The sequence below is a fragment of the Hyperoodon ampullatus genome, assembly GCF_949752795.1.
Source record: "Hyperoodon ampullatus genome assembly, chromosome: 7".
Taxonomy (NCBI): domain Eukaryota; kingdom Metazoa; phylum Chordata; class Mammalia; order Artiodactyla; family Ziphiidae; genus Hyperoodon; species Hyperoodon ampullatus.
Window position 1 is genome coordinate 30,895,182 of NC_136920.1, and position 23,758 is coordinate 30,918,939.

A 23,758-nucleotide genomic window follows, 5' to 3' on the forward strand; every position below is an offset into this window, starting at 1 on the left:
GTGCACTGTTTCGATAAAACATTTGAAAGAGAACATGGTAAAGATGAATTCAAATGAGGTGCCAGCCACCCATTTAGCCTTTCCGAGTTACAGGGGCCTGTGCTTGCTGAAGAGGCACAGATCTCACTTGATAGAAAAGGCAAAATCCCATGTTGACTTTAGGGTACAGTGGACCATATAGGAGTGCAAACTGATCACCTTCTAAGTTCCATCTTTTCTGGGCTTCAAACGGGAGGGTCTGATGCTAACTACTGTAAGTCACTGCGTAGATATTTACATAACAGGAATGTATCTTTCATTTGTAGGCCATTTTGCTTAGTTTAATTAGTGAGTTTACTCCAGAAACATTTAAACTGTTTCTGGCACCGGGTGCAGAGATTGTTACTGAGAGGTCACAATGGTCTAGACATGAATTTTGCTTCCCTTGCTTCTTGATGTTCTGTATTTCACACAATAGACATTGATGGCAGGAACATAAGAATTGCCATGTAATTTTTACACCACTCTCTAATTTATGCAAACACTAAGTTCTTGCAGTCTGAAAATGTGTATTTTTTCCCCTCTGTGCTTTGATGGCTAACATTCTTTTTAATGACAGTCATTTCTATAACAGGAAGATGTTTTCATTTGTTTTTACTTTTCAGCGTGGTGCAATTATGCAGTTTTGCGCTTCAGTCGTGTCTCTCTGTACTTTGTGTCTCAAAAGAGAATTACAGTACTTAGAACAGGACTGCAATTTGAAGCAGGTGTTGTGTTTTACTGTTATGCAAAATAACAGTAAAATATAATTGTGGGGGAAATTAAGGAAACAGCTGCAAACTTGGTATGAAAACTGCTACATTATGATTTGTAAGCAGTTCTTATAGATATCTTACATCAGAGGAGTGGGGAAAGATTTTAACTTGTTAATCCTACTGGCCTGGTTGTCTGTCAGCTAGTGCTTAGAGGACTCATACCTCCCATGAAGTCAGGAAGAAGAAAGAGAACCCTAAGTGACACTTTGTTTAAAATGCCAGAGCATGAGGGATTCATTTCTTGGCGGTGCTGCTGTGTATTAAGAATGCAGGCAAGGTGGGTGTTATTTAGCTTGCTTTGCTAATATGAAGAAGGCAATGATTTGAGTAGAATGCTGCGGAATTTCTTAGCCCAGCTAGCATATGGAGGACTACACAAGCCCTGGGTTGTAAAATAATAAAATAAATGGCCTATGGCAGGCCATCTGCCTTTTGCTTGGTATTTAAGGTGTTTCATGCCAAATTTAAATCTAATCCTATTATTCTAAATATTTTTATTTGAGATAGCAGCTAAGATTCCCAGAGCTTAATGGTGCACATGGTGGAAGTATTCTAATGTGGAGCACTTAAAGTAAGAATGTGGGTTACCTAAGGGTTATCCAGGGAGCGTGCTGCCCGCTTCTTTAAAACTTCACTGATCAATTGCAACAGCAACCAAGCAGGGATGTGCACTGCTCAGTCTTTGCACACTTGGTATAAAAATAAGCATCCGCATTTCTGAACCCAGTGCAGCAAATAATATATTGACATTTATACAAAGAATCAAAAAGAACAGAAACATTTTTTTAAAGTATGAAACCAGCTACTGAGAATTATGCAGCACCACGCAGGAGTGAAGTGGTAGATTCAGTGGCCACTCTCCTTTACCTCTCCTTCTGGGCTCCAAGAGGGGCGGTAATGAGTGCATCCAAAATGGTGGTCCAAGCCTGGATGTATTTGACTTTCCTCTGAGTAACTGGAGGGTTTAAAGAAATTATATTACATTTAGCAAGAAGGATTTGCCTTCCATAAAGTTCTTGGCCAGAGTGGAATCCATATATATACCAAGTTTTGAGTACCTATGTGTGCTGGGAGCCACTGTGAAAGAAAAAATTATATGTGATGTGTGTATATATTATGCGTGTATTATAGTTACAAACAGGTATCTGTTATGAGCACAGCATTTAAAATTTACATTTGGCATTGTGTTTTATGGCTGTGCTAAGCACCGGGATTTCAAATTATTCTGTGACACCAACTTTGTACAGACCATACACTCCAATTAGCAGGGAAGGTTTGGAAGATTCGCCACTTCGAGCACAAACCATTTATAGTTAGACACCATGGCAACTGTGGATGTGCCCCTTCCGTGATTCATGTTAAGTGCCATAATTATAATTAAAGAGGAAATCTTAGTTTGAACACCATTGAAATGATTTGCTAGCAGCCAGCCGTATCATTTGGAGTGTCATGTCCATTTTGAAGTACATGCTGGGTGGAGAATTGGGAAGGGTTTTATCCGTGAGGCAACCACACAGATTAAGATTTTTCCTGAACCAATTTCATGTCAAAGTGTCCCATCTGACATCGCTTAGAACATCCTCTTTTTCTTTGTTCTCATTTTTTTCCATTTGTTTTTTTCAGAAACACACAGCAGTATTGATGAGTAGACCCTTGGGTTCAGAGATTGGGCTGAAACGCACCATGCCTGCTTCCATCCTTGGCTCCAGAAAGTTGTGAACTGCTCATGCCTATAGGGAGGAAGGATGGCACATGGGATTCCTTCTCAAGGCAAGGTTACCATAACGGTGGATGAGTACAGCTCCAACCCCACCCAGGCATTCACGCACTACAACATCAACCAGAGCAGATTCCAGCCGCCACATGTACATATGTAAGTATCACTCATGAACTTAAAAAAATTAGCCATCAGGAAACTAGAAATAAAATAAGAAATTCACTAATGACTTCTGCCCAGGAGAATAAAAGGTGTATGATTCCCCAAACAGATGGGTATCTATGGTTCCAAGTACAACTCAGAGGAATCCTCCACGTCGGTGTAACGTTGAACATTTCCAGAGTATGTACTTTCAACTACAATTTGGCATTAGATCTTCAGAGCCTCTGAGGGTTGCCCTCATTTTGTGTATTACAACAGAGAGGTTAAGGTATTTGCCTAATGTCACACAGTGAGTTTTGGCAGAGTCTCCTGACCCCTAAATCAGTTTGCTTTATGTTATACTGCTGGCCTCCATGATGAAATATCTTTAAAATTTCTGTAGTTTTTCCCCCCACACACCTCACCCCGCCACCCCTTTACATTCAGCTGGGAAACAGGCCTAATTGGGACTAATTGTCCAGCCACTGCTAAATCCATCGTCTTGCCTGTTGCTCGTAGAACGTGTGCTGCATGCTGCAGGAACTCAAACAATATGGGGAACAAAGGATTAAGGGACAGTGGAACAGTTGGTTCCAGGAATTGTACTTTCCCCTCACTCCCTAATACTATTTAAGTCATGTCTCAGTTTAAACTGTTTCAGGAGCAAAGTGTGGGAGAAATCCAGAGGCAAAGATTTTGCAGCACCTGGATGCACACCAGCTTTTTTTCCCATTCCTCTGCTGCAGGATGTGCTGGGCTTTCAGCAGAAGGGGCAAAAGGTCACCATCTCCCTTGTTTATTCAAGACCTGATGCTCATTCTCTATTAGACTCTTCCAATGTCTAACATGAGTCTTTCATAGTAGGACTAAACCCCTTTGCAAACCATTATATAGTCAAGAGGGAAAAGAGGTTAGGGCTCTGTTGACTGTTTTTGCCATTGCTGGCAAAATTGAACTCGGGGCATGTCCAAGTCACAAGCTCTTTTTTAAGTAATTGTTTTATTTGGGCATTAAAAAAAAAACAGTAGGTCTCCCGCCCACCCAACACGCACACATATACACATGCACGCGCGTGCGCACACACACACACACACACTCTCTCAATCTCCCCACCCACCCAAATTTAGAAACACTAACCAAACAAAAAGATCCTTCTCTTGACTGCCTGGGTAGTATAGTAAATACTGGGATGTTACTTCACAAGTATGTATATTCTGTAGAGCTACTCAATTATCTATGATGGGAATTCTGCAAAAAAAAAAAAAAAAAAAAAAGAGAAATCCTTGCAAATGGTTAATGCTAAACTGTTTCTAAGATTTTTCTACTTTCTTTAAATCAGAATATATTCATGATGATGAAGGATTCCTAACATGGTTTTAAGGAGAGGTTTTTAAGGGGAATAAGATTTTTCTTTGTTAAAATGGCTTTTCTGAACAATAACTGTGTTCATTTCAAATATTCCTTTTCTTCTTCTGCTTCTTATAATTTCTTTTTCTTCAAATATGTTATAGAATGTGTGCAAGCTGGACTTAGGATTCCTTTAGCTCTGCTTTGCTGGTGTGACATTTTGTATTAAAGAATCACAAAGCACTTTGTGGATTCTGTTTCCTCCCAGGCAAAGGAACGTATGTTTTGCCCCACATTCCTTGGAAAATGACTGACAGGGAATCTCAGCTTATTCTTCACTTGTTTGTAGCCCTAAGATTCCACTGGTGAACTTTGAATGCACAGAGATATTTTAAAAATCATGTAACTTTAGGACTGATGTGCTTAGATCTAGCCATGAAAAGTTCAAAGGATCAAATTATACCTTTTATGAAAACAAGGCTTGAAAAATGGAGTTTGCAGTGGCAGCCTAGACAGCTCTGTAGCCCTTTTACCAGACTTCCTTCCTAGAAGTAGAGGATTCTTCCATGGTCAACTGCAGCTGGCCTTTTCACCTTCATCACCCACTAAGGGCTTCCCACCTGAACCGTTTGTTCCAGCCACGCATGTTGGCTCTGCCACCTGAGCACCCCGTGAGCCTTTCCATCTCAATGCTTTCACTGTTTCTCACAGCTGAGACACTCACATTTATGCTCTGCTGAGAGCCAGTTCAGGCCCCTCTATGTCTAGGAAACCTCTTCTATCTCACCCAATCCAAAATGACTGTGCCTACCTACCCCCCTACCAACACGATGTCCCTCGTCATTTGGTATTTACTTCAAACCAGACCACCTCCATTATTATTTCCCTCTCTCTCTCTCCCCTCTCTCCCACCCGCCCTCTCTCTCAACTATATCATTCATTTCTTAAAGGCAGGGATTGAGCAGGTAACAGGTGCTTAGAAATACTAATTGATTGATTGCTTGATTGATCCATTGATTTGATTGTGCATTGAGATGAGAAATTGTGATTGAGATTTGGACATTTTCATTGGGATCCTTCTGTCCTGTCTTAATATTTTGAGTGTTTGTATGAACGTGTGTGCATGTTATCAAGATGCTGGCTGACCTTTTCCTTGGTCTTTCCTTTCCGTGCTTGGTGCCCTGGCACAGTGACCGGCCCATGCTGGGCATTCAGCTATCTTGGTTAAATGGGATCATGTTATATTTTAAAAGATTGCCTTGAGTCTAAATAGAAACTGCAATTGGCTGGAAAATACCTATAAAATGTTTAGTCTAAAATGTCTTAAGTTTTTCTAAAATTTTTAACATGTTATGGTAGAGCTTTAATCCTCTCCACAAAGATATTGTCTTTTCCACTTGAATAGTTGCTCATTTATTTTGCATGGGTTTCTTAAAATATTTGCTTTCCTTTGGCACTTAACAACTGAGGTCTGTGAAGACCCATGACAGATCACCTGGATTGGAGTTACAGTGCTGGGCCCTTAAATGATCTGTTATTTTCTTTCATGAAACCTAGTTGAGGTTTTCTTACCTTAGTTAAGGAATAGCTCACTTCCCATTTAATTCAGTTTGTCTCACCTCAGCTTTGTGACCCATCTTGGGCAATTTACTTCTTTTCTCCCAGCCTCAGTAAATGTAAACATTTGTACCAAATGATAGTTATGGATCTTTTTAGCTCTGACATATTAAGATTAAGATTGCAATTACGACATTTATTTGCAAGGTGTTGCTGTGGAGGGAACACAGATGCATAAGACCCGGTTCCCATCTTTAGAAGCTCATTACTGACTTCAGAGTTGTTTCCACTGGCTTTAAGGGTTTACTCCATGGTCTTGGTTTGGTTTCACCTGTGAGTTCTGACCAGGTTGCCACCAAGCTTTCTAAGAGTCACTAGCCTATACATCTCTGCCTGTGACGTAGGGAGGATTTTTTTTTAAAAGAAAGCAATCCAATATGACCTTGGAAAAGAAAATTAAAGTGCAGTTGGAGTTGACAGGGCAGACTTGAACCCAGAATTCATGAGCCCCTCTTATCCAGACTCTTGAACATACTGATAGATGTGATAATTGAAAACCAACAATTAACAGGGCTTCATTTTTCTACAACCCTGTCATCTTCCCCAGCAGAATGTTATTTAATATTTTTAACGATGAAAATTATTTAGTATTTTTAATGATAGTGGGAGGAGGTGCTCAAGGAGCCAGTGTAGGTCTGAAAACACCATCAAGGTTTGGTATGTTTTAGATTATCTGAGGCCTAATAAAACTCTGTGAAACATCTTTAGTAGGGTACCCAACCATCTCCGTTTTTGCATCGAAATTCCCACATTCCGGGAGACCCCTCAGTCCCCTGCAAACCAAGATGGTTGGCTACCCTACTGAGGTTAATTCCTCAACTTTTTCTTTAAGGTTTGGTTGCTAGGAAGCTCAAATCAAATTTTATTATCAGTTTTAGCTACGTCCTTGTCTACGGCTTTAGTTGTCAACACCCCTGGAACCTTCCTTAGCTCTTGTTCTTTTATACTTATTTTGAGGAGGCAGTGTAGTGTCGTGGTTGGAGTCTCCAGTGGAATCAGATTGTTGGATTTAAAACCTGGTTGCACCACTTACTAGCTGTGTAACCAACCGTGGACAAAGGTATTAACTTCTCTGGGTTTTTTCCCCCCATCTCTAAAGTGTGGATGATAAAAGTAGTGCCTATTTCCAAAGGTTGCTGTGAAGGTTAAAAACATTATGACTTGTAAAGTTTTTAGAGTGGTGATTAGTACCTACTCTGTACTCAGTAAATGTTAGCTCTTCACATTAATGATTGTTTTATTGATTCTGCACCTTTTTATTCTAAGCTGTCTCAGTCCATTTTGAAACTCACTGGAAAATAAATAAATGAATAAATAAGAAAATCACTAGTAAGTTTGTCTTCCTCCAGGACTCCTTACTAGCAAACTTGGCTGGGTGGGAGCTTTGGCTGTCAGTGTTGGAAGGTGCCCTGACTTCTTTTTTTTAAATTTTTTGTTTCTAAATTTTTTATTGAAGTATAGTTGACTTACAAAATTGTATTAGTTTCAGGTGTACAAAATAGTAATTCTGTATTTTTATAGGTTATACTCCGTATAAAGTGATTATAAAATATTGGCTGTATTCCCAGTGTTGTACATTACATTCTTGTAGCTTATCTATTTTATACCTAGTAGTTCGTACCTCTTAATCACCCTCACTTATTTTGCCCCCGCTCCACCTCTTACCAATCTAGCAACCACCAGTCTGTTCTCTGTGTCTGTGAGTCTGTTTCTGTTTTGTTATATTTGTCCGTTTGTTTTATTTTTTAGATGCCACATGTAAGTGACAACATATAGTATTTGTCTTTCTCTGTCTGTGCCTTGACTTCTTATTGCCTATCAAGGAGTGTCTCACCTGCCTTCAGTTACTCCATGGGATTGACAGTCCCAAGAGGGCAAGGAATCCCAAGAGCTGGTTGTTCTCTGCAGAATCACAGTGGCCTTCATTCAGTTGTGCTCATCTCAGGCCCTTGTACCCCCATCAGTGTCTTAGGCTCTCTACCTATGGCTGTGGTTACAACAGAAGCATCAAGAGTTAACCATAATTAACTAGGACTGAGTACAAAGGGCACAGCTTGAGCTGGGGAATGAGGACAGTATTCACATGGCAGCTGAGAATGTGGTCTGAAATCAGAGATCTGTATACACATGCTGATCCCACCAGTTACTGGCTTGGCTAGGTGATGATGGACAGAATTAATGAACTTCAGTCTTCTCATCTATAAAATGGGTTTGACGAGTCTCTAATATGGTTGTAACCAATATATGAGATGATGTATACGACATAGTGCCCAGAAGATAGCACTTGATAAATAGATGCTGTGATAATATTTATGGTCTTGTGCATTAGCTGGTGAGCATGAAATGAGTGTTAACATCTTTTTGTTTGAACTGCTTGCATAAAACTTGACAAGTCCAACTTGTTCTTGTTGCTTTGTTGTGTTTTACAGCATCTGTCAGTGTTTGCTTGGCATTGCTAATCCGAAATGATCTGAAGCTTTTAGGGTATCTGGGCGATCATTCCATGCCAAATTCTTACAGGATTTTGTCTATCTGATCTGAAGTTTCATTCTTACATGGTAGAAAGTAAATGTTTATTTCAGGTCTGAATCAGGTATCCTTAGATGCAGGAAGAAAGTTACAGAAGAGTGTTATAGAATGATGCCATTTGGTTAAAAAAAAAAATCTCAAAATGTGTAGAAAGATAAATACCAACATTACTGGTGATCATGTAGGGAATAAATTTGCAAACAAATCTGGGGGAGGGATTGATGGGTAAAGATCTTACACTTTTTATTTTATATACTTTTGTATAATTTAAATTATTTTTATAAGAACTATGTAATACTTTTATAATAAAAACTTTTTTTAAAGAATGATAAAAATGTGGTTTGTCTACAATCCCTTCTGCTTTGTTAGCAAGATTTGCATTAAAGGCTCACTCTAATGTAAATCTTCTACTTTCTTTGAGCACTGCTTCCTTGGGAGGTACCTTCTTCTGTTTTATGTTATAATCAAGGTATAGACCAAAGGCTGTTCGTTGGCTCAGTATAATTCAGCTTGGTCATGTGTGGGAAGATGTGAGGCCAATAATGCTGACTACTTCTTAGTCCTATAACTGGAGGGAAATTTCTTTAAGAAGTACCTTCAAATTCATTTTTGAAAGCCAGCAGAGTATATAGTATCAGTAAACAGATAGCTTGCTATAGTGGATGACTTGACAGTGTTTCAGGGAACCTGGATTCTGGTCCTGTCTTGGTCACTAATTAGGTTTGTGATCCCGAGCAAGTTGAGCCTCTTTGAATTTCAAGTTCCTCACCAGCCATTGGACTCGATGCCCTTTAGCATCGTTCCTTACTACTCTGGCAGGCTAGGGTTTCTCCTGTTCTTCTCTTTTCTTTAGTCTGTTTGAAATTAAGAACACAAATCCCTCATCATTAGTGATATTCTGTAGGGAAAGACTATAATAGTGAGATATCATGGGGTTGCTTTGGAGGGGGAAGACCAATGACCTCTTCCTCACACAGAGGAAGAGTATCAATGAATGAGTGAATGTCTGGGGCTCTGTAACATTGCACATTACTAACAAGGTAGAAATTCATCCTTTGCCTCAGAGCTGGGCTGCATTCGCTGTGCAAAAAAAAATTTTTTTTTTTCTAAACATTTTTCTCTTGGTAAGCTGCTTTCTCCTTCTCATTACAAATTTATCACTGGCCTGAACATTAGCATGGCCATAATTTCTCTTAATGTTTTCAATCTGAAATTCGTCTTGGAGATGGCTGAATGGCCCTTTTGGTTTGTGCTCATATATAAACACGGGGTATTTTTCTTTTCCTCTCTCATTTCTTTTTAAAAATAAGTTCTTTTTCCTATATGCTCCCTGAGGGCACTGGTCTCGTGGTCCGTGGCAGTTAGACTTCATTTTAGAACTGACTTATTTCCTATTCTGTCGATTTCTTTGTTTGAATTCTGGCTTTAAAAAGGCAACCTAAAATTAGATTTTTTTTTGTCCATATGGATTTGTTCTTAGAAACTTAGCTGTATGTTGCATAACTGGGTAGTTTTGTTTGTTTTTTTGTTTTTGGTTCCTTGACTCTCTGGGAGGGTGAAGAATTTTGACAAATAAAGTAGATTCTTTCTACTGTGGTATGCCTGGATTTCAAATCCTGAAGCAGTTATCTACATTTACAGAGAGAAAGATTCATATGGAAAGTGTGGTCAGTTCCTATCCTGAAAGTAGGAACTCGCTGCTCACCTCTCCTTATGGATTAAATTTGTCTCCTGCTCTAAGTACAGTTTTTAAAAAAATTTCTTTTAGGGAGACATTTTGATAAAAATAGACAAAATGACAAGACTAGCTAAACAGGAAGTATTATAATAGGGAGTCTGTATTTGAAACATGCTTAATTTTAATTCTGAGATTTAGAGCCAATGAAGATGTTGATTTTAAGAGATAAAAACAAAGCTAATGCCACTAAATCTGCCACATTTTGTATAACAAACTCTAGGTAGTTCTGAACTATTTCCAAAAGGGAGGAAAAAGCTCACTGAGTCTGGGAAGGTCTATCCACCATCAGCTTGTTTTTCTTCTTTTTCAGTATTTCCTTAGCTCTCTCCTTCCCATGTCTCTTCCCCTTTTAGACTTTCCTAGCATCCAGGAAACTGGATGTTCCAGTAGCTATCCTGGCATGATTAGGCTATTATTTCAATATTAGTACAGACAAAACTACCACACTTTTCCAGACCGCCGTGTTAGTCTGCCTCTTTTTTTTTTAATGTAAAGAGCACACTTAGAGGCTTTGTCTATGTAGAAACACTAACTCTGCAAAGAGGAAACTCTGTTGAATTTATTGGCCTTTGCAGTATTTGGATCTGCATATTTTTCTTCTAGTTTGCTTTGAAGATTTTTTTTCTTCAGTTTCTGTCCCTTTAGAATGGTAAAATATATGCAAATAAGAAAATGTGTTGTTGCAGGCTTTTCATTTTTTTTCTTTTACCACAAATCAAGAATGTAAGCCCCTCTAGTCGGTTTAAATTTTTGTATGGCTTTATATTAAATAGCAAAGCTCTTGACACTAGTTGAGAAAAAAAAAACAGGAAAAGAAACACTAGTACCATTTAATAAAGCAAACAAGTAAATTTTCAGTACTTGATATTATTGCACCTTAAAATTCCAGATGAGAATTAAACCCTTCTTGAAGTTCATTTGTCAGTAGTGGCTTCGTTAAAAGATTACAGGACACTACACCATAACATGAACTCTACTCAAATCCATTTATTTCTTTGGTAGACAGTCTCTGAAACCTTCCAGCTCAAAGATTTGACAAGTCTTGGATTGGAAAAATATCGTTTCCCATCTTTTGGTGGGCTATGTTGGCATTGCTGCTGATTGGCTAAGAAAAGTGGCTTACTTGTAGTATTCAGTTTTAGGTATTTGGGCCACAGACCAAGTTTCAAACTGTTTACATATTGTACACTTAGTTTAAAACGTGTTTTGCACAAAGACTTAAAACTGAAATCAAGAAAAAAAGTGAAATCTCCCACCAGCTAAGCAACCTCAGCATGTTTCCCTAATTTCCTGAGTTAGCCTTTTGCTATGACATAGACATTCTACTAGCTCTATTTTGGTCCTGAGTTTTGGAAAATTTTTCCCCCTTTTGTTTCATTTTGCTTTGCCTTAAGACTTCAGAGATAACCACAGAAGCCTGTCAGACTGCATTAGGCATTTTTTAAAAAAATCAGAAGTATCATACCCATTGCTCTTGGTTTTGCCTTATATTTAACATATTCCATTCTTTAAAAAAGTATCAACTTTTACATGTTGGTCCTGCTTGGGTGGGCAGCAAATATAATGTGGAGATACATGTTTTATGGAGAAGAGGGAAGATAGTGGTATATGTGAAGGAGAGAGAAAAGAGGAGAGGGAGGGCCTAGCAGATATATTCTGTTAGTTCATAACTCTTTCTTGCAATTATGATGTCCCTGGCCTTGGGCTTGACTTTAACACCAGGAGTGTGTCAACATCTCTAAACATCCGTCAGCAGGAAGATAAGACAGATTTCACCTTGGCTTCGTGGGGTATGCATGCCAACTCTACATACCAATGAATCCAGCATTTGAAAGGATCAGAATAGCAATTTTTGATACATTGACCTGTTTTGATCCCTGAGAAGGAACAATTTGGTAGGCCTTTTTAGGCAACTCAGAAGTTGAGGTTTGCATTTCAATATATACAAAAAAGTCCATTTGAGAAATAGTGAACGATGAATTGGCTTTTGAGAAATGTAAAAGTATCTGAAACTTCAGTTGTCCAAGGTCTGCCATCTGTTAGTATCTAGGAGACTTACCATGCGTTGTGCTCAAATTCTGACTTTTACAGGTTAACTTGTTTTCACTTTGTTCCTGACCTTCGCATTTTGGGCACAGCAGGATGCACTGAAACCTATTTTGATTCCACCAACTTAGAGAAAAGAAGAATGAGGAGGAGGGAGCCTTTGGGAAGAATAGACAGACTAGGAAGGAGGTATTAACTCCTAAAGGATATTAATTCCGAATTCTTCCATAATGCAGTTCAAAGAAGGATCTGTTTTCCCCCATGTGAAATATAAAGGCATAGGTAGGTGTCCTTTTCCTTACAGAAGAGTGAGTCCACTACCACCCCCTCATCCACTGACACTCTTGAGAATTCAGAAGGGAAATAATAACCCCGCGGGAGGTGGTTGGCCCCATGTCGTGCCCCTTGGTGGCGGATGGCTGGCCTGTTTTGCATCTCTCCATCTCGACCCCTCCACCACGTTAACGGCAGCCGGCACGCTCCACTGTTTATCTTGGAATTGGATACCATCATCTTGGCAACCAAACTGGGACCTTTCCTGCTCAGATTGTTTGTCATTTGTTGTTAATTATCTGTTACCATAAATTCTGCACTTTGAGAAAAAAGGGAATGTTTTGAAATATTTCCTCCAACATGTAAGTGGAGCTTCATTTTCTGTGGACAGAAGAGGGGGAAAAAAGATCAGCCCTTTTGGGAATGGGTTGCAGGGAAATCAAATGCTCTGGTTTTTCAGACCGGATGGGTTAGATCCTGCTAATGCAGCCAGGATTTGCAGCAGAAGAACCTTTGCAATTCAGGAATGGTCTATATTTGTGAGAGGTACCCCCTTTTGAGGGAAAAAAATTTACCTTTACATAAGGAGTTGTGCTTTTGTCGCAGTCTCTTTGTGCCATAATTGTGTGTTGTGTGTGTATGCTTGAGAGCCTGTTCCCTGCAGTTTCTCACTTTCAAAGGTTATTAAGACAAAGCAGTCCAAAGCGAAAAGTAGCTTCTGCTTACCTGCCTTTATGAGGCATTTATTTTGTCAAGTATAGAATTAAAATGAGCTTTCTGGCCATTAGTGGATTTTAGTCATGCCCCCCGCACTCTGCAGGGAAGGTTGCGTCACCTTATAAACAAACAGCACTGTTTTGTGAGGTGCTGTATCATGAGCCGAGGGAGCCACCGCTGGACTTACTGTCTTAACAAAGCGGTCAACAGAAGAACAGGAGACAGGAAGAATGCGTGCATGCATTTTGGAGGGAAGAGTTTGGGAGTGAAGTGGTTACTGCTAAGCAGAAATCTAGGCACATTTAAAGACATAAAAACTGAAATCGTTTGAAAAGTTCCAAAAGAAAGTATATCCAGAATCCAGGCTGTCTCTCCACCCCGGGACCCCTTACATGTGTCCGCTTATAGTCTCTGTTGCTAGTAGCTCATCTTTACCATGGGGATCATAACAATATATGCTTCCATAGGTAATGGTGACGGTTATATTAGATGATGCTTAGTATTGAGTAAAGCACTTAGCACAGTATCCCAACGCTCAATGCGTGGAAGCTACTGTTACTAATATTGTTTACCCACAACATCAATGCTTGAACTTCAGCAGAGTTTTAATGGCAGCACATGGACCATCATCACCATAACCTTTTTTGGTTGCCATTAAGTTTGGTGTGTCTGTTTTCTTCTCGTTGAGGAGCTTTTGTTTTCGTTTTGCTCTCACTGTTAAAGTTTTTAGGGTTGTGCTGTCTCCCAAAGCATCCCCACACTGGGAGGGGGGGATTGAGTCTCTGTTAACCTGCTGATAGTCAGGGACACAGACTTAATAAACACCCCTCGCAGCTCCTGCCTGCTGCTTGGGACAGTGTAGCTCTCAGAGATGTGCCTTTTCCTGGAGTTGAGGAATTTGCTTGGGTCTGCTGCCTTTGGTTTCTGCAGAGCCAGAAAATGTTCTTCCCAGGCTTAGAAGGAAGGAATCCTGACCTGAATGGTGTTGCCCCTGAAATAAAACATCCTTTCTACGTATTCCACTTCCGTTATCCTTTTATTTCCTCTCTCAGTGTTTTTCAAAGGGAGTACGGTAGGTGTGTGTGCATTTTAGAGCACAGATTACAATCAGATTTTAGGATTAAGAAATGAGTATTAACCTAGTGTCTCAGATTTAGGAACAGTTTGCTTATGAGAACAAGAGACTGGATGGAGGAGAATGGAGGTTGAAAAACGCACCTTCAGACTGCTCTGAGGGAGGCTGGGGAAAGGATTTAACACTTTGGATTCTTTAGAGGCCATTAAAACTCTGATGGGATTGGATTACCTGACTGCACATCTGAAACATGAAACTCTTGCCCAAACCGTGCAATCGAGTTAAGCTCAAAATTCAAGGCCTTCCCCTAAGACTGGCCTCTGGGTAAGCCTCACTGTGGATGGCAAAATGATTTCCTTTGAGAGGAGCAAGACTGCAGTGAGGTTTTTATGGCCAATTGAGCCTGTATATTGGTGCCAGCCAGACAGTTGGCAGCACTTAGTGCCAAGTTCGGTGATCTGTCCACCAGTTTTTCCCAAGGTCTTCAATTCCATCTGGATTCAGGGCTGACATTGAAGAGAAGTACATTGTAAATCCAACTTCCTAGGCATGCCTCCTGAATTTTTTAGTTTTCCAAGTGGAGAGGTGCTGGGAGAGCAACAGGCTGCTCCCCTGCTGCCAACTTTGAGGCCTGGAATGATGTCCTCCTCCCTAAATACACTTCCTTTCCTCTCTCCACCTTCGTCACTGCTTCAGGGGAGCCCCTACCCCTTTCTCTGGATTACGTGAACCCTTTGTGTGTATGGACTCAGAGCACCTACAAGCAATGCTTTCCCTTGGTAGCACTTTTTATAAATGTGTCTTCTGAATGTTTGTGAAATGTCTGTCTTCCACTAGGCTTTAAGCTCTCTGAAGGCAGCAACTCTTTTTATTTTTTGTTGCCCATCTGTATCCACAGCACGTATCATAGTGCTATCACATTCTAGATACTCTCCAAATACTTGTTGAATGAATGAATGACAGTTGAGTTTTCAGGAATTCCATGTTCTCTTACTATGTGCTGTCCCAAGAAGTGTGTGCTCCCTTGGAATCATTCATTCATTTCGAGAGCATGTATTTAGACTTGATGGTATACTTGGCTTTAAAAAGGGTAACTTATGAGTCTCCCGTGTTTTTTTCAGGATGGAGCTGGATGAAGCTCAGAGTGAGTATTTCTGATACTCCTACACTAATGCTATAATCTATCCTGCCTTCGGTTGACTCTTACTTTGACAGTAGTAGACTCTCATTTCTAACACAGGAAAAATATCAAAGTTTCACCTTCATCTTGACCCTAAAGATTTGGGTTTCCTATCTTGTTCTCTACCTTAAAAACGGAGGTATTAGAAAGTATGTTGTCTTAACTCCTTGTAAAGTGCTTACTTATTTATCCTATTTGGTATCAACTATTATTGGCTAGAAGCATGAAATTCATTAGGATATATTTCAGCCTGATTACCAGGAGCCTGTCAGCTGTCCCTAATATGTGGAGTTTACCTGAAATGAAGACCATGAAAACGGGTCATCTCTTATCATGGGAATCACACATTTTGCATAAAGCGAACCAATTTTATTCTCTATCCTTATGTTTTTAACAACTTTACTTTTTTTTTTTTGTAGTAAACTCTTCGAGTTCTTATCATACGACTATTTTCACAGAAACCTGTGATTTGGGTTTACTACTGATAACACCATTATAACAACATTGGTGTTATATAGTGATTGAAAGCCTTCTGAAATTTTTGTTTTAAAAGTGAAACAAATGAAATTTAAAGGAAGTATGCAATGGATTTCTAATTACTGGTGACTAAGCTATAAACTTCTTGAAAAGTAAATGACAAAAAAAGTGCTCCTGAAGAGTGCCAAGCTTAAGAATTTTACAAGGGGCAGAACATAAAAGAGGGGAGAGAATAAGAGAGATTTGCATGGCAAGCACTTTGGGGCAGGAAGTTGTTAATTTAGGTGACGGGCTTTAGGTTTTCTCCCTGACTGTCCCCTTACTGTGTCTACTAAGAAAGGTGTTGTATAATTAGGCTTTCTGGAGCTCCTCTTTGGCTGAGGACCTAATTGAGTTTCAGGACTAGAGGGCTGAGCTGGATGGAGTTGGGGGAGCTTTCGGCCCTGCTGGTTGAAACCCATTGATGGACCTGCCTCTTTGATAAGTACCTGTAGTGACTGGCAGTGACATTGTTTGGGGAAACTATGGTTTAGTAATTGAGTAGTCAGTGCTCCTTAGTATATGAAAATCTCTCTCTAACATAGGGAAGACACCAAAATCCACATGTGCAATTTAAATGAGCTTGTATTCTGCATTATAAATATGCACCGGATGCCAAGTAGAAAACCGGAACACTCTCTCAGGATGCTGTTAGGGCCAAGCGGAATCTCATTAGGGACGGCTTCAAAGATCAGTTCCTCGTGTCCATAAAAACAAGTGTAAATTATCTGGTGCGCGCCTGCTGTTAGCAGTTGCGGTATTGCATTATGCATGATGCCAGACTGCACAGAGGCGCCGCAAACCGCTTGGAGCTCCGAAATAGATGTGGGGATTCCTCCACCCATACATAGATATTTTTTTGGTGCTGAGTCCTACATTTTGGAAATATTGGTATGTTTCAGTTAATGGAGGGTGCCACATATAACCTGCTCGTACATTTTTGATGAATTGGAGTCAGTTCAGAGAGGCGTGATAAGGCTCTGAATTGTTTATATGAACAACCAATCTACTCAGATTTATGTATTTTGTTCACATCTGGAGTCAGATTAGGGGCATAGCACAGTGCCTGGTACAATAAATAGTTATTGATGAAGAAGTGAATAAATGGATGTCTTCTTGGGTCTAGCAGTCAGAATAATGTAGAAATGCAAACCACCCAGTCCTTGTCTAGTAGGGATGTTTTGCTTACTTAGGGAGACAATCAAATGTGTCTGAATTAAATACACTTGATAAAATAACCATGTGTGCATTGTTAGTAATAGAAGGATCAAGGTGTATTTTTGCATAACTGTGTGCTGTGCTCACTGTGAGGGAAACATCTAAAGACTTTTACATATGGACAGTTGGCAACCCAGAGAGCTTAAAAGACCAGAGCAAGGTCACACAGGACGCCTGACTTACAGTACATCATGTGTGTCTTTATGACCCTTAGTGAGCAGAAGGTGCTTAAGCAACTTACAGTTTGGGGCAGACAATAAATCCTAACCGGTGTCCACTGAAAAAAAATGCATAACATGAAAGTTGTGAGTTAAGTTTTATTTGGGGCAAATGAGGACTATAGCCTGGGAAACAGCTTCTCAGATAGCTCTGAGGAACTGCTCCAGAGAGGTAGCGGAGAAGGTCAGTATATTATATATATATGATTTTAGTGAAGCACCAGTTCTGGCAGAGGCTGGCTGCTAGTCACGAGGAGCATGTGTCTCTGTTAATGATTTTAGTACTTTTCTAGATATGAGGAGATGCAAGAATTTGCGCTCATAAAAATCTCCTCCTGAAAATATCTAACTATCTGAAGTCCTGTTCTGTCAGTTTTCCCCAGATCACAGAGGTGCCTCATTCCTGGTCTCCATCCTGAACTCCTTTCAGAGAGTGTTGAAGGTCAGTGGCTGTGGTGGATAGTGACTTAATCCTTGCAGAGGCAGATGGCAAGTGCCGGTTTTTAGTTGGCAGTGAGTAGGAGAAGCGGGGGAGAATTTCTTTAAGAACACATCTGAAATAAGCCTTTTACGAGTAATCTGACTTCATTCTATTAAATTGCTTTCCCATTTTATTTCCTAATTTTCCACTGTAGACATAGCCCAGGTTCGTCAAAGTGTCTTCATGTCTAATTCTTTTCCCAAACATGAAAGAAGGAAAGCTCCCTGTAGGAGGCACCCCGTTATGGAAAACTGTTTAAATGAAACAGGAGCAGCTATTTTCTGCCATGGAGGATCACACTTTGCTTTCATTCCATAATATCTCCTCCTTTTCTTACCACCCATGTGTCCCTTGGTTCCTCTAAAACCTGGCAGTGTTTTTCTTTACCTCAGAGTCCAGAAACCACTGACATTTCCTACTCGGAGACGACGCATACTGGACAGCACTTGCATCTTTGCTGGAATGTGGGAACTGAGAAGTGTGGAGCCATATGCCGTGGACTTGGACAGTGGCTCACATTCCAGACAAATGAAATGGTTTCTGGCCCACTGCTTGTGCTGTGTGGGAATGAGCAAACCTATACGCTTCTAGGTCTTTTAGAGACATGAAGATAGAAGGTTAGATGCTTCAACACAGTACCTTTTACAAAGTTCAATTTGAGTACAGTTTTGAGACCTGACCGTGGTTGAATATCAAGAGTTACTTCAAAGTCACCTGCATTTTTGAGAATTTCTCAAAGGTTGCTATTTGGAAATAATCTCTCTGACCAAAAATAGTGGTGTTACTGCATAGAAAATTGCTTCCTTGAGCCGTAATCGGTGTTGGCGTCACTTGGGAGACCATCGAAGTGTGTCTTCTTCACTAAGATTGAGAAACCCCATAGCCACGAGTCACTCTGCAAGTAGCATTTCCAGTCACGTGCAGTTTTCCTCTTGGAAAAAAGCTCTGTGGTAAGCATGAGGTATCCTATTAAACTTCTTTATGTTAAAACTGCAGCTGGGCCCAAGTTGGCTTTGGCGATGGTCCTCTCTGCCTAGGGTGCTGCAGATCTAGCTATCAGCCAGACTCTCACCAAATGCCTCGGATGCTGGTGCAGTGGCCTGCAGCTGGGCCTTGGCTCAGTTGCCGGTGGTGAGCCAGAAGTACCTGTTAGATCTTTAAAAACGGAGCAGCACAGACAAGTAGAAGAATTCTTCCAGCTCTCCTGCTTTTCTGGGAAGTTTAGAGAGGGCATTTAGCAGCAACTTTTTTTTTTTTTTTTTTTTTTTTTTTGCGGTACGCGGGCCTCTCACCGCAGTGGCCTCTCCCGTTGCGGAGCACAGGCTCCGGACGCGCAGGTTCAGCGTCCATGGCTCACGGGCCCAGCCGCTCTGCAGCACGTGGGATCCTCCCGGACCAGGACACGGACCCGCGTCCCCTGCACTGGCAGGCGGACCCCCAACCACTGCGCCACCAGGGAAGCCCCTTAGCAGCAACTTTTGCATTCAGTTCTAACTATTGAACTTCGTAATAGAAAAATTATCTAATAAGAGCTCTAGTTTGAGGTGGTGATTAAAATGAGTAGTTCTGAAATGCTCAAGACCCCCACTTAACTGCACAGAGAAGCTCATAAAATATGCATGGTGAGGAGTCCAGCTAGTGAATATATTAGTTGTAGCAGTCTATACCTCCCTGTAGAAATTATACATCTCTATTGTTTATATACGAATGTGTGTGTATGTACCTGCACACATACCCACAGATAAATGAAGGTTTAAAATTAAACACGGATGAAAGTGTTTTCTGAACAGTGCTTATGGCTATCTAAAAAAACAAATAAAACATTGGACATTGTTTGCATGTGGGTTGAACACCTCAGCTAACGATTACTAACAGGGTTGACCTTGTTTTCTATTGAGGGCACCGAGAAGCTACATTATTAAGCATATTGGGTCAACCCGGAGTTCACAGTTGACATCATTTTTCTTTCTGTGGAGATGAAAAGGTCTTCAGCCAGATTGTTTTCTTTTGGTTCCACACCAGGTGGGGGGTAGCATGATTTTTGCATGACTATGGCTCTGCTCTATAAATAAGCAGATTCAGTCTTTTGTTTTAAATGTAATCAGCAAGATGGCATTTGCATTGCTTGTAAGTGAATCGCATAAGTGAAATTACATTGCCTGCATCTCATTTGGTATCATAAAATGTTATGAGATGCAGGCTGTTTTTCTCCAACTAAAGTGTCTTCCGTTGGTATTAGGGTGCTTGCTTTCATTTTCCTTTGTGACCAAATTTGTTGCATTCTACAGAGCTAGGGCTCATATTTTCACTTAGGTTAGTTGCTGGAGAAATACTCATTCATGTTTCCTAGAATAAGCTAAGATATTGGTTCAGTAGGGGGTAAATGGAGTTTTAAGACTATCTCATGTCGTGTAGCAAGTGGTTGGTAATCACATTCTGTAGTTTGAGACAAACTTCTGCTTACTAAGAGTAAATAAATGCCAGTCACTGTTGGTTGGAAGTATAATGCAATCTAAAGCTTTTCAGGCAGTTAATGTAAACCACAAAATGGTTTACATAAAACAAAAACAAAAACTTCAGTTAGTCACTTTTTTTTAATGACCAGTATAAAATACATATCTTAATTGGCTCTTAGGATATTCTTAAGGCAGATGACTTAAAAGTCATTTTGAGATTCCTCCGCTTATTTCCTTGAAAATAAATAATTTAACACAACAGTAATAATCACTGACTTCAAAAGTCAGTAATTTCAGTGACAAATGAGAATGCCCTATTTCACAGATCCCTCCCCCTTCCTTTTTTTTTTTTTTTTTTTTTGCGGTATGTGGGCCTCTCACCGCAGTGGCCTCTCCCGTTGCGGAGCACAGGCTCCGGACGCGCAGGCTCAGCGGCCATGGCTCACGGGCCCAGCCGCTCCGCGGTATGTGGGATCCTCCCGGATCGGGGCACGAACCCGTGTCCCCTGCATCGGCAGGCGGACTCTCAACCACTGCGCCACCAGGGAAGCCCCCAATGAGGTTTTCTTAATTCATGAATTTTTCAGGTGGAAGTTGAGGGAAGGGTATGAGTTCTTAGGTAACCTAGAACATGGTGTGGTTATCCACAAAACGGCTGTTTGTTAACTACATTACTGATAAACCCCCACAAGGCAGCGGGCAGCTGAAGTGCTGATTATGCCCTTTGGTAAATGTGAAAACTGCTTTCAAAAAGAAAAAGTATGCCAGTTATACTGATATACCAACAAAATCAAAGTGCTGAATAACGAATGATGATCTTTAGTTATTTGGATAGTTATTAGTAGAAAAGAATGGGAAGAATTAAATGTGATGAATAGGAAATGTAAATATCCGAGGGTGCATTTTTTGCCTATCAAAAGAGAAGACTTGAGAATACTAAATTCAAGAGCAAAACTAACATTCTAAAATAGCTTACAGGTTTTTTTTCAGTAAGACCTTGAAGGAGAAGTGCAGTTTTGTATTCTCATTATCTTAAAAAAAAAAATGTGTCTAGAAAAACGTTTCATAGGGAAGGAGAGGATTGAGTATAACTTCTTTTTAATTAGTAAATTTTTAATTGAAGCATGAGACATAGAAGTGTACAAATTAACTGTATTTGACTCAATGAATTCTCACAAAGGGAACATGCTTATGTGATCAGTATTGCATGTAGTTTTAAGGATCATGTGTCTTAGTCTGCAAAACAATATTCTAAAGTCATAAGATTTTAAATATCATAGTCTCTGATAAACTTGTATTAATAAAAATTGTAGAGACCTTTGTTACTAGCGCTGTGTGATTTACAAAGGAGATAATTGTACATGTTGGGATCCCAGTGGCCTCCCTAGGATCCCTCTGTAGTTAGAAGTTGCAGGGCTGAGCATATATGTGACTATTGTGACTTTTATTTAAACTGGTCTCTAAGGCATACTTTCCATTTGTAGTCATTTAAGATTTCCTGAAGGCTCCTCTCTGTGATTTGATAATTCTCTGGATAATATTTCCAAACTGATGACCTTCTTGAGTTAAAATAATTTTTTTAGTCTAGCTTTAAAGACATCTTTATTTTCTATTCCATTCATCATCATTTTCTCATTGAAAAAATTAACCATGCCTATCCCACTTCAAATGAGCAGCTGCACTTTGAAACTAGATCCTTCTTTTGGCTGTAATTGTCCAAAGGAGGAGGACTAGGTTGGCTAACTATTTTGAAAGGAATTGGTTGTGACTGTAAAGCATTTTTATGCTTTCAGTTTTTTTCTGTTCAAATTTTGGTGTGTTCCCAGCTAGGAAAAAAAAAAAAAGGAGGAAGAAAGTTAACAAGGAAGGAGGGAGGGAAGAAAGAAGGACAGAAGCAAAAGAAAGAGGAAAACGAGGGGAGGCAGTTCACAAAATACTTTATAAGCAAGACAGCTCTTACATGGAAATAGCTTAACTCCAGCCTTGGAAGAAAGGGAAAGAATGACTCCAAAATCTAGTCTGAGAAAGACTTTGGGGCTTGAAGTATGACTGTAAACTACTGACACAGAGTTTTCTTTTCTTTTTCATAAATTCCCCAGAATAAATAAAATAGTAAAAAAATTGCATACATACATACGTGTGTGTGTGTGTGTGTGTGTGTGTGTGTTCTGTTTGGTGTCACTTTCATCTATTCCTGCAATACCTACATTGCTCAGTATGATTCTGAAACTATTTCTTTAGCGGTTGTCTTTGGAGCCAATTCATGGATATATAAGGAAAGAGTTCTGCTTTCCAGTTGCAGATAGCATCTTCATACATATTCATTCATACCTTCCTGGTGAAATCCTTAAGGTGCCCAAGGAATAAAATTCATCAGTGAGTTTTTACTTTTGACTTTCTCACTCTGGCCACAGGGCACTTTAGAGTTACCAGGCTAAATGTCTTCTTTGGTTGCCTGAAGAGTTTTTATATACATAGTACTATGGCAGCCTTATACTTGTCTACAAAGGTACTAGACTGTCTATTGGAAAGCTGATCCAAATGATCCTATGCAAATGGGAAATATGGTCTATCAGCTTACAGACTGAAATAATTGCACATTCTGTTTAGGTGACCAAGATGGCTGATTAGAGATGTTTACTGATTGGTTACTTAACAAGTAGCCATTTTTTTTCAAAGGAAACTAACAATCGTAATAGATTAGCTGGCTATATATGTATGTTAAATCTCATAATAACTAGGGAAGAACACTTCCAAATGAACATGAATTATAGCTCTGTTTATTATACAATTGTGAAAGCTAATAATTTGTCTTGACATAATAGCTGCTTTGAGCTATCAAGAGTCACGATTAAGTGAAAATACATATAAATTTCCAAAAATATATTTGAATTCTTATATCTTGATTATACAAAATTATACATTGTCTCCAACAAAAAGTTCATACTGATACCTCTAGTTAAGACAGAAATATTCTAAAACTCACTTAACCTTATAAAGAGAATGGCGAATACAATGGTCTCAGAGTTTTGATATGTACTTGCTTATTCAGCATGGTCATGCTTTTCTTCATTCACTAATTCAAGTATTTATTGAATTCATGCTATGTCCCAGGCAAGCAAACTGCTTGAGTCTGGGACTGTTTAACAAATTGAAATGATAATCTCATAAATTTATTATGGGGGAAAATGATTCAATGTAATGCACACTAATGATCTGTATCGGCCTTGAATCAAAATTTGTCATAGCCTAGAGTATAAAACTAACCCTCATTGTTTTGATTATCTTCGATTTGATGGCTTTTTCTTCATTTTGTTGTCTTATTTTGCTTGGTTAAACACTCTTTTTAGGGAACCCTTTTCCCCTCTCCTTCAGGGCATCTTAGATCTTCTGGGCTTCAGGGCAGACAGTCTACGTTAGACCAAGGAAACCAGTTAAACTGAGCAAACCAGACAGAACAAGACAAAATCCACAGAGATTATAATAATAATAATAAAAATAATGGCTACCTTCTTTTGAGTGCATATTGTCTACCCAGTAAGTGCTAACTGCCTTAATACATTATTTTATTTAATTCTTAATATAACCCTTGGAAGTAGGTGGTGTTATTCTCATTTTGCAGATAAGAAAACCAAGGCTAAAAGAAGCCACCCAGAGTGACCTGGGTTTCACAGTTGGTCAGTGAAACATGTTTA

The 23,758-nt window shown here is 39.6% G+C and overlaps 1 protein-coding gene across 1 annotated transcript in view; it reads left to right on the forward strand.

Annotated features, from left to right (window-relative positions):
- Positions 1–2,539: 2,539 nt before the first annotated feature.
- MPPED2 (metallophosphoesterase domain containing 2) overlaps positions 2,540–23,758 on the forward strand; it is a gene marked incomplete at both ends in the record, with an annotated part of 168,680 nt that continues 147,461 nt past the window's right edge. The window contains one exon of the mRNA XM_079708907.1: positions 2,540–2,667. Within this exon, the coding sequence (XP_079565033.1) occupies positions 2,540–2,667 (128 nt within the window). The remainder of the gene's footprint in view (positions 2,668–23,758) is intronic.